General features: G+C 43.0%; 1 protein-coding gene across 1 annotated transcript in view; it reads left to right on the forward strand.

Moving 5' to 3' along the window:
- MYO10 (myosin X) overlaps positions 1-17,585 on the forward strand; it is a 209,897-nt gene that overhangs the window by 174,378 nt on the left and 17,934 nt on the right. The window contains exons 22-28 of the mRNA XM_046671550.1: positions 3,159-3,265; positions 4,111-4,347; positions 4,703-4,748; positions 5,488-6,354; positions 7,250-7,373; positions 12,863-13,106; positions 16,348-16,443. Of these exons, the coding sequence (XP_046527506.1) occupies positions 3,159-3,265; positions 4,111-4,347; positions 4,703-4,748; positions 5,488-6,354; positions 7,250-7,373; positions 12,863-13,106; positions 16,348-16,443 (1,721 nt within the window). The remainder of the gene's footprint in view (positions 1-3,158; positions 3,266-4,110; positions 4,348-4,702; positions 4,749-5,487; positions 6,355-7,249; positions 7,374-12,862; positions 13,107-16,347; positions 16,444-17,585) is intronic.

Below are 17,585 nucleotides of genomic sequence, written 5' to 3' on the forward strand. Positions count from 1 at the left end.
GTGTATGTATGTGTGTACCACATCTTCTTGTGAGTGTGTGTGTGTGTGTGTGTGTGTGTATACCACATCTTCTTTATCCAATCATCCAGTCATCAGTCGATAGGCACTTGGGTTGCTTCCGCGTCTTGGCTATTGTAAATAATGCTGCAGTGAACATAGGGCTGCATAAGATTCTTTCGCTTGTTGATTTCAAATTCTTTGGATAAATACCCAGTAGTGGGATATTTCTCTTTTTAATTTTTTTGAGACATCTCCATACTGTTTTCCATAGTGGCTGCACCGGTTTGAATTCCCACCAGCAGTGTATGAGGGTTCCCTTTTCCCCACAACCTCTCCAACATTTGTTATTTTTTGTCTTGGTGCTTTTAGCCATTCTAATGGGTATAAGGTGATATCTTAGTGTAGTTTTGATTTGCATTCCCTAATGATTAGTGATGTTGAACGTCTTTTCATGTGCCTATTGGCCATCTGTATATCTTCTTTGGAAAAATGTCTGTTCATGTCATTTTTTTGATCAGGTTGTTCGGTGTTTTTTGTTGTTCACTTATTTGAGTTCTTTATATGTTTTGGAGATTAACCCCTTGTCAGATATATGATTTGCAAATCCTTTCTTCCAGTTGGTGGTTGTCTTTTTGTTTTATTCCCAGTTTCTTTTGCCTTACAGAAGCTCTTTGGTCTGATGAAATCCCACTTGTTTATTTTTTCTTTTGTTTCCCTTGTCTCAGTAGACATGGTATTCAAAAAGATCCTTCTAAGACCAAAGTCAAAGAGTGTACTGCCTATATTTTCTTCTAGGACTTTTATGGTTTCAGGTCTTATCTTCAAGTCTTTTGATCCATTTTGAGTTAATTTTTATATATGGCGAAAGATAATGGTCTACTTTCATTCTTTGCATGTGGCTGTCCAGTTTTGCCAACATCATTATTGAAGAGACTTTCCTTTCTTCATTGTATGTTCTTAGCTCCAAGAGCTATCTTTTTAATAATTCCAATCAAGACATTCTTTAGACTTCTGATAAGGTGTGAGACACTTGTTCCTTCATAAAGGTTTCCCTTTGTTCATCTAATAAATGTATCACTCATTAGAATTGACATTTTTGTTTCATTATATCACAACCACCACCAGTCTTTCCCAAGATTTGACTTACTAATATTTTTTAAATATTCTCCAAAGCAAAAGCATTAAATAAGATCCTTAATACTGAAAAATAATCTCAAAGAGAATTTTAAATACTTCTTTAAAGTCCAGCCTTTGAAAACTGCTTCAGATTCATGGTTTTGATAGAGATTCATATTTCTGAAAGCTTTTTATCATTCTCGAACAAACAAGCTTTATACTTGTAACTTCCGTACTTTACATTAAAATTTTTTTTTCTTTTTTTTTGTGCTGAAGATGCAGTTTCTTCGTGCATCAACAGAGCATACTAATTGCAATTATGGGCAGAGGATCGTACAAAAAGCTTTCCTAGAATTATTTGCAGTAGAATTTTATAAATGCTCGGGAGCCCAGAGCAGGAGTCGGTAGGGCTTCTCTGAGTCACATGGTGGTAGGGTTCTGTATTTACTCTTCCACCCAAATGTCATGGAGGAGACAGAGCAGAGAGTCTGGAAAAATGTGCCATGAAGAGAACATAACGTGTCGTTATAGGCCAGAATGACTCACAGGAGCATAAATCAAAAACTCATGAATGAGTGAGTGTGTCATGTAGCCCCTGCCCATACCCGCATGCGGACCATTAATAGAAACGCGTAAAAATATTTGTCACTATTTTTTTAGGGCTCTTATGCAAGACTTCTTATGCATGCATTAAATCTGAAATTGTAAAAGTAAAAGCTACCTTGATTGAGGGAGAGTCTTAATATTTTCATATCTCCCCCCAAATTAGAAATTATGATACAAAGTGCCAATTATCAGACACACTTATTTGACACTAATAGCATGGAGGTACCCATGCCAAAAAATAGGCCAGCAAGTAGTTACAATTTATTTAGCCCTAATTCTAGTACTCTTGTGATGGCTAAACTGAGATGTAGCTTATTAAATGGTTCAATTCTAATTTCAAACAGTTTTCAGAATTACATTCATAATTTCATTTTTTTTAATATGCATTAAAGTTTATGAAGCCAACATACTCTGGTCATAATCACTTGACAGGCTTGAAGAGAGGGACTCCATGGGATAACAAAGTAACATTTTACAAATTTCTTCAATTTCTTTCTTTCCCTCCCTCTAGTTCTTTCTTTTTTATCTTGTAAGGATTATCTCTGTATTTCTTGTTACTTACAGTGCTGGTCCTAAACTGTTTGTCCAGCCCACAATGAGATAAATGTTTACAAACCTTTATAACAATATCACAGTCACTTTGAATCTAATGATGATAACCCATTTTGTTGAAAGTAATAATAACCCAATAATGGGACCCTTTTTTTTTGGTGAGGGAGATTGGCCCTGAGCTAATATCTGTTGCTGACCTTCCTCTATTTTGTATGTGGGATGCTGCCACAGTGTGGCTTTTTTTTTTTAATAATTTTTTTCTTAGATTGGCACCTGAGCTAACATCCATTGCCAATCTTTTTTTTTTTTTCTTCCCCCTTCTTCTCCCTAAAGCACCACAGCACATAGTTGTAAGTTCTAGTTGTGCTACGTGGGACACTGCCTCAGCATGGCGTGATGAGCGGTACCATGTCCACACCTAGGATCCGAACCAGCGAAACCCTGAGCCGCTGAAGCGGCGCATGTGAACTTAACCACAGGGCCAGCCCAAAACAGCATGGCTTGATGAGCGGTGCATAGGTCCACGCCCAGGATTCGAACCAGCAAACCCCCGGCCACCAAAGCAGAACGTGCAAACTTAACCACTACGCCACCGGGCCGGCCCCAGGGACTTTTATTTTATATATCCTTTTTGGTTTTTTCTTTCTAGTAATGTATCTTTACTATATTTTACAAATGTCTTAGTCCCATGACAGATAGAAATTTAAAAAGAACAAAAAACCAGGGCCCTTCCCCACAGTGTGTTTGAGAAGCTGCTGTCTGTGTTTAGAGCAAACTTAAGGTGAAAGAGAAAAGCCTTACCCCCCAAAGATAGATCTGACTCAGATGCCTTCCTTCTACTGGCCACGTTCTTTGGTTCTGACACATCACTCCCTCTTGGGCAGGTCTTCCTTCGAGAATCCTTGGAGCAGAAACTGGAGAAACGGCGGGAGGAGGAAGTTACTCGGGCGGCCATGGTGATCCGGGCCCATGTCTTGGGCTACTTGGCACGGTGAGAAGCAGGCCATGCAGAGGGGAGAAGCTGTGGAGCTCGGTGAGGGGGGCCCTGCCCATTGTGCATCACCAGGCAGGGTAGCCCCGGGTGTTGGCTTTCATTTATTATAGACGTGGATGCAGGCTTCAGACCAGGCTCAGGAGAGTCAGTGCTCATGACTAGCCGTGCCAGACGCCTGGGAGGCTTGACCTGGGCGGAAAGTAGGAACAAGGGCTCCTGACGTTTCAACTGGAGCAGTGACATAGGGGACCATGCTGAGATGTTTAAACTGCTTACCTAGTTCCTCTGCATTGCATACTGAAGCCGCAGACAGCCTGGCTGTTGCCATTGCGTTATCTCCTTGGGTCCGCAATGGCCCACTCTCCAGTGTTTGCTGAATGGGGCCGCTGCTTTTCATGTGCCTTTGAGTTCTGCCCACCTCTGCAGACCAGCATGCCGCACAAAACCCCACACGTTACGTTTTCTGAAGCGCAAAGCTGTCCCGCTGTGGTGCATTTTTTTTTTTTTTTCTCCCCTCATACGAACAGCAGACTATATCAGATCTCTTGGTTCTGTTTACAACCAACCCAACTTCCTGCCAGGAGTTTTCAAAGTCAGCATTAGGGGTTATGTGTTTATTTAGCCAAGATAATGATAGAGTTCTTGCTTTAGTTTTGTTTGTTGGTTTTTCTTTTGTTTTGCCCAAAGGGGCCTCCTTTTGCTCCCGTCTCTATAATGAGTATCATTCCAGAACTAGGTCCGGTTCTTTTGTCTTGTAGCATTAACGTGAACTCATTTGAAGAGCCTGAAGCCTCATTACCTCAACAGTTATTCTGTTGTGCTGTTTTTGTTTTCATTTTCAGAAAGCAGTACAGGAAGGTCCTTTATTGTGTAGTGATAATACAGAAGAATTACAGAGCTTTCCTTCTGAGGAGGAGATTTTTGCACCTGAAAAAAGCAGCCATAGTTTTCCAGAAGCAACTCAGAGGTCGGATCGCTCGGCGAGTTTACAGACAGCTGCTGGCAGAAAAACGAGAGGCGGAAGAAAAGAGGAGACGGGAGGAGGAAGAGGAAAAGAGGAGACAGGAGGAAGAGGAGAGGTACGGTACTCTTCTTGCTTGAGTGAAATCAAAGGACACCTTTTGAATTTTATGCTCCGTATCCAGCCTTGCGGCAAGAATTCCCTGTGGGTGCTGAAGAACTGCCTATTTGAAGTAGTAACTCTTGGTGGCTTGTATATAAAATTCTTGGCGGCCTTGAAGACCCAGTTCTATGTACATTCTTACTTATGCACAGAATAAGTCTGTTGGTAAAGGAAGAGTCTGTCCTTCATGCTTTTTACATTGTATTTAGTAAAGCTTCTAAAAAAAGTTAGCTCTGTGTGCAAAGTGGTTCTAGGATGTGTTTTCATTGTTCTTGTTTATCTTGACTGTCTTTTTTCTTTACTATTTTTAGAGAAAGAGAGAGGGCACGAAGAGAAGCTGAGCTCCATGCCCAACAGGTGAAGAATGCCGTGACAATGTGGTGGCTCATCTGTCCGTTTTCTTCCCACTTCCAACACTTGGACTCCAGGATCCAAAACTAAAATAAAGTATAAAGATATAGGAAGAAGAACATTAGAGCAGATGTTTATGATGCAATTTCTAACCTGTTACATTGGGTAGAAATTTGTGTATGCCTAAGATTTTCGTGTGAGTCATGACAGCGTAATTTCTCTAAACCAGTACACCCACTGTATTCGTTTGCTCCAGACGCCATAACCAAGTCCCACAGTCTGGATGGAAAACAGGAATTGATTTTCTCACAATTATGGAGGCTAAAAGTCCAATATCAAGGTGTCAGCAGGTTTGGTTTCTTCGGAGACCTCTGTGCTTAGCTTGCAGATGGCCAGCTTCTTTCTGTGTCACATGGCCTTGCATCTGTTTGCATGCATCCCTGATGTCTCTGTGTGTGTCCCAATCTGTTCTTATAAGCACACCAGTCCGGTTGCATTAAGGCCTATCACCCTCATGGCCTCATTCTAACTTAATCATCTCTTTAAAGGCCCTATCTCCAAGTACAGACACATTATGAGGTGTAGCGCGGGTTCGGGCTTCACATATCAATTTCCGGGGGGTGGGCACAGCACAATTCAGCCCATAACAAACACCTCACATCTTGGTTCTTCATTGCAAAGGAAGAATGATGCTTATACTCTTTGTGGGGACACTTTCTGACATCTTCCTTCCTCTTCTGTCCAGGAGGAAGCAGCAAGGAAACAGCAAGAACTGGAAGCCTTGCAGAAGAGTCAAAGGGAAGCTGAACTGAACCGTGAGCTGGAGAAGCAAAAGGAAAACAAACAGGTGGAAGAGATCCTGCGTCTGGAAAAAGAAATTGAGGACCTGCAGCGCATGAAGGAGCGCCAGGAGCTGTCCTTGACCGAGGCCTCCCTGCAGAAGCTGCAGCAGCTGCGGGATGAGGAGCTCAAGAGGCTGGAGGACGAAGCCTGCCGAGCCGCCCAGGAGTTCCTGGAGTCGCTCAACTTCGACGAGATTGATGAGTGTGTCCGGAACATCGAGCGCTCCCTCTCGGTGGCCAGCGAGTTTTCGGGCGAGCTGGGTGAACTGGCTGAGAGCGCGTGTGGGGAGAAACCCAACTTCAACTTCAGCCAGCCCTACCCCGAGGAGGAGGTTGACGAGGGTTTTGAGGCTGATGATGATGCCTTCAAGGATTCACCCAACCCAAGCGAGCACGGCCACTCGGACCAGCGAACAAGTGGCATCCGGACAAGCGACGAGTCGTCAGAGGAGGACCCCTACATGAATGACACTGTAGTGCCCACCAGCCCCAGCGCCGACAGCACTGTGCTGCTCGCCCCATCGGAGCACGGCTCCTCCAGTGGGGAGCCCACCTACTGCATGCCCCAGAACACAGCGGGGCTCCCCTCCCCGGATGGCGACTTTGACTATGACCAGGATGACTACGAGGATGGCGCCATCACCTCTGGCAGCAGCGTGACCTTCTCCAACTCCTGCAGTAGCCAGTGGTCCCCAGACTACCGATGCTCTGTGGGGACCTACAACAGCTCCGGGGCGTACCGGTTTAGCTCCGAAGGGGCGCAGTCATCGGTGAGTACCCGCTGTCCCCTTGGGGCCCAGGCTTGCCCACATTGGGAGGGAAGTTATTTGTGATCCACACCCATGTTGAACCATCCCTTGAATGAAGACATCTCCCACAGAATGTGCCAAGATTCCAAAGTCGGGCTCTTCAAGAGGATCCTAAGCTCCTTTCTCTTGCCAAAAGCAATGATGTTAGTACATGGAACTTTGATGTGCCTGTCATAGGTTGAAAACAAAGCCCAAAACTCCATTTTCCCCAAAGCCCAAGGAAACTGGCATTTTCAGTGGAGACTTTGGCTGTGTCTGTGATAGCTTTGCAGTAGGTTGGGAAAGGAGACACACCCTAAACTGGAACTGGAATTGCCAAGGGCATTTTAGAGAACTGTCTGCCCACAGCTTCACAGTCCCTAACGTAGGATGGTCTGTCTCTTCTGGTTGTAAAGGAGGAATCTTTAGGGCTTTAAACATGCTCTTTCCAGCTTCTGGATTTATTTATAGTTTCTCTTTTATTTTTTGTCATTGGCCATACATTAAATACTCCCTTCACTTTCTAAGACGTGAAGATATTTTTAGCATGGTAATTTAAAGGGAATTAATTCTTGCGTGGTGTGATTGAGTTACACCTTTAAACAGCAGTGCTGTTTTTAGATGGGAGATAGCCTTTGGGTTCATGTGTGTCTGGTATTTTATGTACCAATTCAACAGACCATTTGACCTTCCACGTCAGTATTTTATAATTCTGAATTCTTACGATGACCACACACTGTTAGGATGTTATGAAGTGGCGTGTTGCTTCTTTTGTCAGTTGTTTTTATTTTTTCCCTGTTGGGACATGCTGGGCATTTCGTTGCTTGTTCTCGGCCCTTTCTGCTCACCTTTGCCTCTGTCTCTCCCTCTTGTCCAGTTTGAAGACAGTGAAGAGGACTTTGACTCTAGGTTCGATACGGACGATGAGCTTTCCTGCCGGCGGGACTCGGTGTACAGCTGTGTCACGCTACCTTACTTCCACAGTTTTCTGTACATGAAAGGTATGAGCTGCGGCCGCCGCGGCGCTGAGGTTGCAGGTAGAATGATGGAAACTGAGGTTTTGTTTTCACCGAGGGTGATTGAGGGAGACTGGGAATGTTACCCCACGTACCGCTTTCCTAGTGCTAGGTCCCCTTAGGTGAGTGGAAGGCGCCATGGTGTTGTGACATGGTCACACCAAGAACCTTGCCTGACTCAGTTGGTGCAGTGGTAGGATGGAGTTTGCGACCACTGTCACCATTTTCAGTCTCTCTCTCTCTCTCTCTCTCTCACACACACACACACACACGTATGCTTCTGCTGGAGTTGGTGTAGCCCATTACAATGATAGACTCCATTTTTCTCTCCCATGGGGTATTAGAGAGCCTGGAAGGATATTCTATACATGGGGCGAAGTAAAGATCTTAGAGAGGGCCACACCTTGCTTCAACTGCTTACAACACCTGCTCCCTGTCCCACACTTTGATGAGAATTTTACTTGTGTGTTTTGATTGCTATTAAACTTTGCATGCACTGTATTGAACCCTAATATTTGGGGACCTTGACACATACTCCTATAGGGAAGAGTGCATAATTAGGACCTTGTACTCACACTTATTCATGTTCTTGACTCTGACTTCTCAGTCAGCGGCAGGGACTCTGGAAAAGAAACCATAATCACCACTCATTTCTGGTAGGCTTTTTTTTTTTTTTTAAAGATTTTATTCTTTTCCTTTTTCTCCCCAAAGCCCCCTGGTACATAGTTGTATATTCTTCGTTGTGGGTCCTTCTAGTTGTGGCATGTGCGACGCTGCCTCAGCGTGGTTTGATGAGCAGCGCCATGTCCGCGCCCAGGATTCGAACCAACGAAACACTGGGCCGCCTGCAGCGGAGCGCGCGAACTTAGCCACCCGGCCACGGGGCCAGCCCCTGGTAGGCGTTTTATACAGAGCATTGGAAGAGGAGCCCGCCTAGTTTCTCACGTGGCCGTAGACTGGATGAAGGGAAAGAGTGCAGACCTTGGGGACAGGGCAGGGAGCATGAGAACCGTCATCCCCAGATCATGTCTTTTTTTCTATGGCCCTTTCTTTGATTTTCCTCCCCAAAGCCCCAGTACATAGCTGTATATCTTAGTTGGAAGTCATTTTAGTTCTTACATGTGGACGCTCCTCAGCATGGCTTGAGGAGCCACGTGTAGATGGACACCCAGGATCTGAGCCAGTGAACCCTAGGCCACTGAAGTGGTACATGCAAACTTAACCACTATGCCACTAGGCCAGCCCCTCTGTGGCCCTTTCTTTTCGCTCCTTTTCCTGTTATGTTTTCTCCAACCATGTTCTTCACTTTCTCTCTGCTACCATCTTGCTTCATTTGCTTTTCCATTTCCTCCTCCCTCATGAAAAACTTTGTATTCCGTCTTCTCTTTTCCTGTTTCTTCTGTTCTTCACTTTTGCTTCTCTCTTCTGTTGGCTTATTTATCTTTTTTCCTCTCTCTTGTCCTCTTTAATATTTTTTCTGTTCTTCTTCACTTATGTGTTTCTTTTCATTGGATTTCTTTCTTCACTACTTTTGTCGCCCTTGTTGAACATCAGTGTAGGTACTAACATCAGTCATTCACTTTTCAAAGTTCTGCCATTCTCAGCCCCGGATCCCCAAGGAGCTCTTGGAAACCCCACTGGGTTTGTCTTAAGGGAGATCTTCCTGTTGCCTCAAGTCACTGGTTGGTGGAAATTTTTATAGGAGCATTGGAATGAAAAAGATTGAGAAATTCTAACCAAGTGACCTAGCTAGTATTGGAACACTCAGTGAAGGAAAAATGTAATCGCAAATCAGAAACTAACGATCCAATAAGTATCTAATCATAGCATTTTAAGGTTTTCTCATGCATTTCTCAGAATAAATATAAACTTTTTATTATTAATGTATTTTCCTCTCTCCCTAATTAGTTTTCGTTCCCTAAGTTAGCTTTAAAATTCCTTATATCACTCTTATTTATAATATATGGCATTGATTTATTACATAATTGTGTGATTAAAACAAATAAGATTAGGAAAAAGTAAAGATACATTCAAAGTGTTAAAATCTCAAGATTAAAGCGTTAAAAGCTCCTGAAGATAAGCAAATGAATTTTTGGCAAACTCATCTCTTAATAAAAAAAGGTGTTGTGTAAATGCATCATCATTTAATCTTTAATGAAATTTAAAATTGTGACAAAAAGTTTCAGAGAAACCAATGATAAAGAAAATCCAAGGACCAGCTTCTATTTTATGAGCATAAATGAGTTGTCATCAGCCTTATAGCCTACTAAAGGTGTTTGCAATTAGGAAATTAATAGCATTGATCAAATTCTCTAAAGGATGAAGAATGAAGAGAGCACCCAGAATTGGAGAGGGCGGGAAGGCTGGGAGTGAGTCCTATTAATAACAGAAGGGCAACAGAATAAATTCCTGGTGATTGTTGTTGTGATAACTGTTGTCACCCATGTCTTTAAACAACCCTGAGTAACCTTTACCATTTAAAGATAAGGTAATAGAATAACTTGTACTACAGTTTCCCCTGGGTTTGTCTCGAGAAACCCAGATTAGTCACAAATCAAAAAGAAAAAAGTTTTGTTGTGGTAGTTCTTGGCAAGTTTGCTGTCTGTTAGCAGCTCCAGAGCCTGGTGTGGTCACAAAGACTTCTCAACCAGTGAGCAGGCGATGCTTTAGCTCTAAGAAAGAGCAACAGTCTGCAGAGTTCAATGAAATGAGTGCACTTTGCACACTGAACGCAAACAAGTGTTGTCATTGCTTCCTTTGTTCCAATGGGAGGTTTACATCTATAATCATTGAAGCGGCCATTGAAGAAATGAATCTGAGAAGGTCTTTTATTTAAATGTATTTCTAATCTGTAAAAGAAAAGCATTTTTTTTTAATTTTTATTGAGTTAATGATAGGTTACAATCTTGTGAAATTTCAGTTGTACATTATTGTTTGTCATTCGTGTTGTAGGTGCACCACTTCACCCTTTGTGCTCACCCTCCACCCCACCTTTCCCCTGGTAACCACTATTCTGTTCTCTTTGTCTACATGTTTAAATTCCTCATATGAGTGGAGTCATACAGAGATTGTCCTTCTCTATCTGGCTTATTTCACTTAACATAATTCCCTCAAGGTCCATCCATGTTGTTGAAAATGGGGCGATTTTGTTCTTTTTTATGGCTGAGTAGTATTCCATTGTGTATGTATATCACATCTTCTTTATCCAATCATCTCTTGATGGGCACTTAGCCATGTCTTGGCTATTGTAAATAATGCTGCAATGAACATTGGGGTGCATAGGACTTTTGGAATTGCTGACTTCAAGCTCTTTGGATAGATACCCAGTAGTGGGATAGCTGGGTTGTATGGTAGTTCTATTTTTAATTTTTTGAGGAATCTCCATACTGTTTTCCATAGTGGCTGCATCAGTTTGCACTCCCACCAGCAGTGTATGAGGGTTCTTTTTTCTCTACAACCTCTCCAACATTTGTTACTATTAGTTTTAGATATTTTTGTCATTCTAATGGGTGGAAGGTGATTTCTTAGTGTAGTTTTTTGAGATGCGTTTCCCCAATGATGAACATCTTTTCATGTGCCTATTGGCCATCCGTATATCTTCTTTGGAGAAATGTCTGTTCATGTCTCCTGCCCATTTTTTGATCGGGTTGTTTGAGTTTTTGTTGTTGAGTTATGAGAGTTCTTTATATATTATAGATATTAAGCCTTTGTCAGATGTATGACTTACAAATATTTTTTCCCAATTGGTGGGTTGTTTTTTTGTTTCAATCCTGTTTTCATTTGCCTTGAAGAAGCTCTTTAGTCTGATGAAGTCCCATTTGTTTATTCTTTCTATTGTTTCCCTTCTCTGAGAATAATGGTATCTGAAAAGATCCTTTTAATACTGATGTCAAAGAGTGTGCTGCCTACATTTTCTTCTAGAAGCCTTATGGTTTCAAGTCTCACCTTTAGGTCTTTGATCCATTTTGAGTTTATTTTGGTGAATGGTGAGAAAGAATGGTCAATTTTCATTCTTTTCCATGTGGCTTTCCAGTTTTCCCAGCACCATTTGTTGAAAAGACTTTCTTTTCTCCATTGTAGGCCCTCTGCTCCTTTGTTGAAGATTAGCTGTCCATAGATGTGTGGTTTTATTTCTGGGCTTTCAGTTCTGTTCCATTGATCTGTGCACCTGTTTTTGTACCAGTACCATGCTGTTTTGATTACTGTACCTTTGTAGTATGTTTTGAAGTCAGGGATTGTGATGCCTCCCTTTTAGTTCTTTTTTCTCAGGGTTGCTTTAGCAATTCGGGGTCTTTTGTTGCCAAGAAAAGCATTTTTCAATACTTACTTTCAATATCTGTGTTTAAATGTCCCTTATTTTTATTACTGGCTGATCACAAAAGTAAACAACTTGTGGACATTTTATAATAAGTTATTGAAGTAGATTCTGCTCTCTAGTGGGTTCAGTTAAAACAGATTTTTGAATGATGGTAGTAAGATATCACTCTTGAGCATCCTTGGGAAATCTAGAATAAGAAGATAAAATTATCCTGCTAGAAGAGTATTAGAAATATTTTTTATCTTGTAAAAGATGACATCTCTATATCCTTGTCTGATTTCTCTCAACCAAAAAAAATTTTCCCACTAAATAAATTACAGCCAAATTCTTTTTTTACATCTAATCATATTTCAGTTTAGAGTCTTACTTTGTTTCATGTTCCAAATCTTATACTTTCTACATATAAACCATTTTCACATGTTGATGCTTTTCTTGGAAGTGTTTATCTAAAAAATATTGCTAAACTCTGGAATCACTGACAAGTCTTGTTCCCCACACTGACCAAGTAAGGAAGGAAAGTGTAAACTTGACATCATTTTAAACTGATTTCCCCTCCCTGGGTCTTTGGAGATAAACATGACCCATACATCGTTCTTGCCTCCTGGCCCTTGACTTATTCCAGGGTCAGAGTGTCAGTTCATTACTTGTCTGTCTTTTAGCTTCTTACCAAGATTTTTCAGCTAAGTAATAGCTGCTTTGGATATAAGGAAGGGACGATGTTCTTTTTCTTTCTTTCTTCTTCTTTTTTTTTTTTTTGTTGGGGAAGATTGGCCCTGAGCTAATGAGCTAACATCTGTGCCAGTCTTCCTCTATTCGATATGTGGGTTGCCACCACAGCATGGCTTGATGAGCAGTATGTAAGTTTGCACCCAGCATCTGAACCTGTGAACGCTGGGCTGCCAAAGCAGAGTGTATGAACTTTACCACTACGCCACCAGGCCAGCCCCAACAACATTCTTATATAACCCAGTTAAGCTAGTGTAATACCTGTCCAGTGCCCCCAGCAGTGCCATCATCCTTCATTGAAGGGTCACTGAGGATGGATCAGTTGGGGCAAAGTTAAGGATAGGCTGAACCTTAAGACCTACTGATACTGTCATCCAGTTTGATGGACTTTTCTTAAACCCCTCCTCCCTCCCCAAACTTGGGGGAACAGGTGGCTTGATGAACTCGTGGAAACGCCGCTGGTGCGTCCTCAAGGATGAAACCTTCCTGTGGTTCCGCTCCAAGCAGGAGGCCCTCAAGCAAGGCTGGCTCCACAAAAAAGGCGGCGGCTCCTCCACACTGTCCAGGAGAAACTGGAAGAAGCGCTGGTTCGTCCTCCGCCAGTCCAAGCTGATGTACTTTGAAAATGACAGCGAGGAGAAGCTCAAGGGCACCGTGGAAGTCCGGACAGCTAAGTACGCTGGTGAACCCTGGGCGTGGCCCCGTTGGGTGGTGCCGTGGGGCTGCACGATGGTTTATGTCAATGCCTAGAAGCCATCTGCTGCAGGTTCTTTGAACTGGTAGACTAGTCGGTGTTCACTGAGTCCCAATCATTCACTTCAGTGGGTTGATTTCTTAGGAAACTGGGGAAGTAAGACTTCATCTGTGTACAGTTCATTTTTTGTATCTCAGACATTTGGCTCTCGTTTGTAAGATGCCAGTTGGATGTATAGCTAGCCCACTGGAAATGTGATTGGCTGTGTGCAGCATCATGGGGTGAATATTGACAATTGGTTGAGAATCTTTTTATCGTCCTTTTATCAGCCAACCTGTCACTCAGTTCTTCCTCTCTCCCAGCTGTTAGCCAACAGATTGCTAAATTCGGAGTAGACTGCCAGTATGGAAGTGTTTTTTGAAGTGAATCCTTTGTCTTCTACTACCTCTGTTGATAATAGTGGCCATCTTCGTTCCCAGCAACGAGAGGAACAGAGCTGATCTTTGAATCTAACACAGCCCTTTTTCCTGCCACATTCTTAGAGAACCAAAGCCTTGAACTATTGAGGCCTATTATTTTTGTTAAAAATTAAGGTTTTCAGAAAATTGTTGAAGTTAGCGGCAGCTGGTTTTCTTGGAAAACTAGATACTAAGCATAAAACTTGTTTGGGGCCAGCCCTGGTGGCATAGTGGTTAAGTTTGGCGCACTCTGTTTCAGTGGCTCAGGTTCAGTTCCCAGGCACAGACCTACCCCACTCATCTGTCAATGGCCGTGCTGTGGTGGCAGCTCACATACAAAAAGAGAAAGATTGGCAGCAGATGTTAGCTCAGGGCACATCTTCCTCAGCGGGGAAAAAAATTAAAAACACCTTGTTTTGGAATAACTTGTTAGCCATATTCCGCTCAAAACTGAGCAGCCACACATATTTAGAAAACTGGTAAAATAAGCTTTGAGAGGTCAAATTGACTCCTAAAGTCATGAAACTTGAAAACGACATGTTGTTTGTAATGAGCCAGCATCGAAAACTTTAGAAAATGACTCACTGAAAAGTGGAAAGGTAAATGAGGGGAGGCAAGTCTTCTATGTATTTAATTTTAAAGGGAAACAATGAAGTACAGACAGCAGAGTACTGGACTTTTCCAGGCGGCCTTCTTGGGGTTCATCAGGAGCCCATGCCCCACAGCAAGAGTGAGTTTGTGGGAATTTGAATCTGAAATCCTACAACAGTGTTCAGAGCGTGGCACAGCTCTGTGCCTCCCACCGTCTTCCTGCAGCCCTCTATCCCATGATGTGCCTCTTTATCCACCCCACAGAAGGGGGGCCACAAATGCTAGGAGGCTGAGAGAAAGAGAGTCATGGGGTTGAGTTTCACCAGTGTGAAGTGATGTTTGTTCCTTTTCCAACGCCCTCTGTGCTGGGCAGGAAAGCCCTATTCTCCAGGTGCTTTGTAGAAATTATAGAGGTAAGGCAATGTTCACTCTGCTTCAGCCATTTCTGTCACAGTTTATAGAGGAAGGGCAAGGAGTTGTTAGGGTTTCGCTACATTAAGGTTTTTGATTAGTTAAGATTAATAAAAGATTAAGATTTTTTTATTCTATATTTTGAAGTGTTTTATTATAGAAAATTTCAATCATATGCAAGAGTCGGTAGGAGAATATAATGAAATCCGTGTGCTCATTACCCGTTTCAACAGTTATCCAGTCATGGCCGGTGGTGTTTCCTCCATAACCCCACCCAGCACTGCTCCCCAACAAACTACACATTCTTTAAAACAAGTCCTGACATCATATAATTTCATTTGTAACTATTTTAGTATGTACTTACAGATTAAGATTTTTTAATACCTAATCACAATATCATTATTATATTTAAAAACTAACCTGAACTCCTTATACGATCCAGACTCATCATTGTTCACATTTCCCCAATTGTCTTATAAATGGAGGTGGTAGTCTTCTTGGTGGTTTGGGTCAGTTTGTTTATTCAAATCAGAATCTAAATAAGGCTTATAATTTTAAATCAGTTGGCTGATCTCTCAAGTCCTTTTTAATTTCTATATTCCCCCTCCATCTTTTCTTTTCGTGTGCTATTATGGAAGATTGTGCCTCATTGATCCTGTAGAATTTCCAGACTATGTGGTGGCCCTGACAATATCTTCACTCCCCGTCTCCGGGGAAGCTTTTTATAAATGCAAATCCTGGGCCCCACCCCCAGAGAGCTCCCACTTGTGTTTTCTGAATGTTTCCCAGGATTCTCATGGACCACAGTGGTGCAGAACCATGGCCTTACAGCCAGATCATAGTCTCACCTCCTCATTTTACACACAAGGTAGCGGAGTTCCTAGGAGGCAAAGTGGCTGGTCCAGATGACATGTGCTGCACAGATTTCCCCTGGGGATTATTGTCCTGCTCAAGTCTCCATTGCCAGACCCTTGGCTGATCACTCCCCATCAATCACCTCTCTCCTCCACTCAGAGAAGGCATCACAGATCACTCTGAATTCTGATCTTGATTTTTTTCGTAATATTTTATCTCAGTGATTCTAGCTATAAGATTATACAATGTTTATTTTTTCAAACCAATTAGACTACTTGGTTTTGTAGATGTAAAATAAATATTTACTGTGAACAGTTGTCAGAGCAGGCTGGCTTAACCCCTAAGACCCTTCTTCATCAAGTATATTACCATCTCTGGTCTGATCCTGACATCTGCTTGTGTTTTATCCTGATTTGTTAACCTCGTCCACCAGATTTTAAACTTCTAGTGTTGTTTAGGGAGTGTTGCGATGAGATCAAGATGGTATTGAGATCTAGAAACGCCCAAATCCTACTCTCCACCCCAAAACCCCCTATCGGGTCAAGGAAGTCAGAGGTGTCAGCCCAGCCTTAAGCCTTAGCTGAGGGTTAAGTGCCTGAGCAGGGATGGGCATTGGGTGACCAGTGTGAGAAGAGAGAGGCCGCTCCCTGGAGAAGTCGAGGAAACACCCTCCCCCTGGCCACAGCAGCAGCCCCTCTCTTGGGCACAGAGAGGAGCCTAGCTCCCCCTAGAGGCCACGAGGATCTTCATCATTTCTAAAGGCAAAATAACAAGGCTGAAGTGGGCCTCTTGATTTTTCAGTAACAGTTTTCAACTCCATCACTGGTTTGGTGAAATTGCTTTTCTCGCCTGTTATTCAGAATTCTGGGTTCCTGATTTGTGTTTGGGGCTTTTGTTCCTTCGCAGAGAGATCATAGATAACACCAGCAAAGAGAATGGGATTGACATCATCATGGCCGATAGGACCTTCCACCTGATCGCCGAGTCCCCGGAAGATGCCAGGTGAGGCACTGTGCTGGCACCTCCATCGTAACTGCAGCCTCACTCCTGCACGGGCCTGGGCGTCACACAGAGCACTGTACCTACTGGCTTTGGAAAGGGTCTCCTGGATTTTCTGGTTGGGTCTTCTGTTAGGATGGTTGACGACTGTGAATCATGAGAGATTGATGTTCTTATCCCGTGAGGACCCCCCCACTGGGCTTATGTGTCCCAGTACAGCATGTGGTTCAGGATTTCCAGGCTCAGTTGCCCCTAGACAGACCCTTTTATCTCTGCTCAGGCTTTTATTTTCATTGGCAGCATATGTAAACTGTGCAGCTACACACAGCTGAAAGCCCATCTTCTGGAAGCTTCTGAGCTTTGAAAGGGAACAGCTTGTGTTTGTTTAAGGATTGACAAAGCAGGAGTATTAACCAATGGCTGTTTAAATAAATGATAGGGCTCTGGCATCTGGAGGGTTTTAAAGGTCTTAATATTGAAGGAATTCAATACGATAGAAGAGATGCAGAACTTAACTTTATTTCAGGCAGTATTCTGAAATGCTTCACATCTGTTAGAATTCTCACGGTAACCCTGCAGGGTGGTGGTATTATTACCATTATCCGTATATAACAGACTAGGAGACTAAGGTACAGAGAAAGGGTGGTGTCATTTGTGGAACAGGCAACCTCAATTCTATTGAATGGAGGAACTGAGCTGCTGACATTTGTTCAGGAGCTTAAATTTTTGGCTGAGCTCGGAGGACAGGCGTGGCCCTCATTGGCTGGGGCAATTGTCTAACTCTTCTGGGTGTTGGGTTTCCATCTTGGAGTGCTGAGGAGATGTGGCACGAAATTAAGGAGAACTGGTGTTAGCCCCTCCGGGTGACTCATCACGAGGTCACACGGTGGATGGGATGCAGAGGAGTATCTTGGCTGTGCCTGCTGCTCTGTGAGTCTGTAGGGTGATGTTGGAGGCGTCTGTCATCCACTCTGAGCAACCCCAGAGAATATCTTCTGATTTATGAGGGACATCGTTTGGCCTGTGTTCTTTGCTTTTCAGCTCAGAAATCTTTATAACCTTCTCATGAGTTCTCAGGGCCTCTCAGTACCCCTTGCCCTTTGAATGTTTCCGAGTTGATCCAACACCCTAGGAGCAGCACTAAG

Source organism: Equus quagga, chromosome 9, assembly GCF_021613505.1.
Source record: "Equus quagga isolate Etosha38 chromosome 9, UCLA_HA_Equagga_1.0, whole genome shotgun sequence".
Classification (NCBI taxonomy): Eukaryota; Metazoa; Chordata; class Mammalia; order Perissodactyla; family Equidae; genus Equus; species Equus quagga.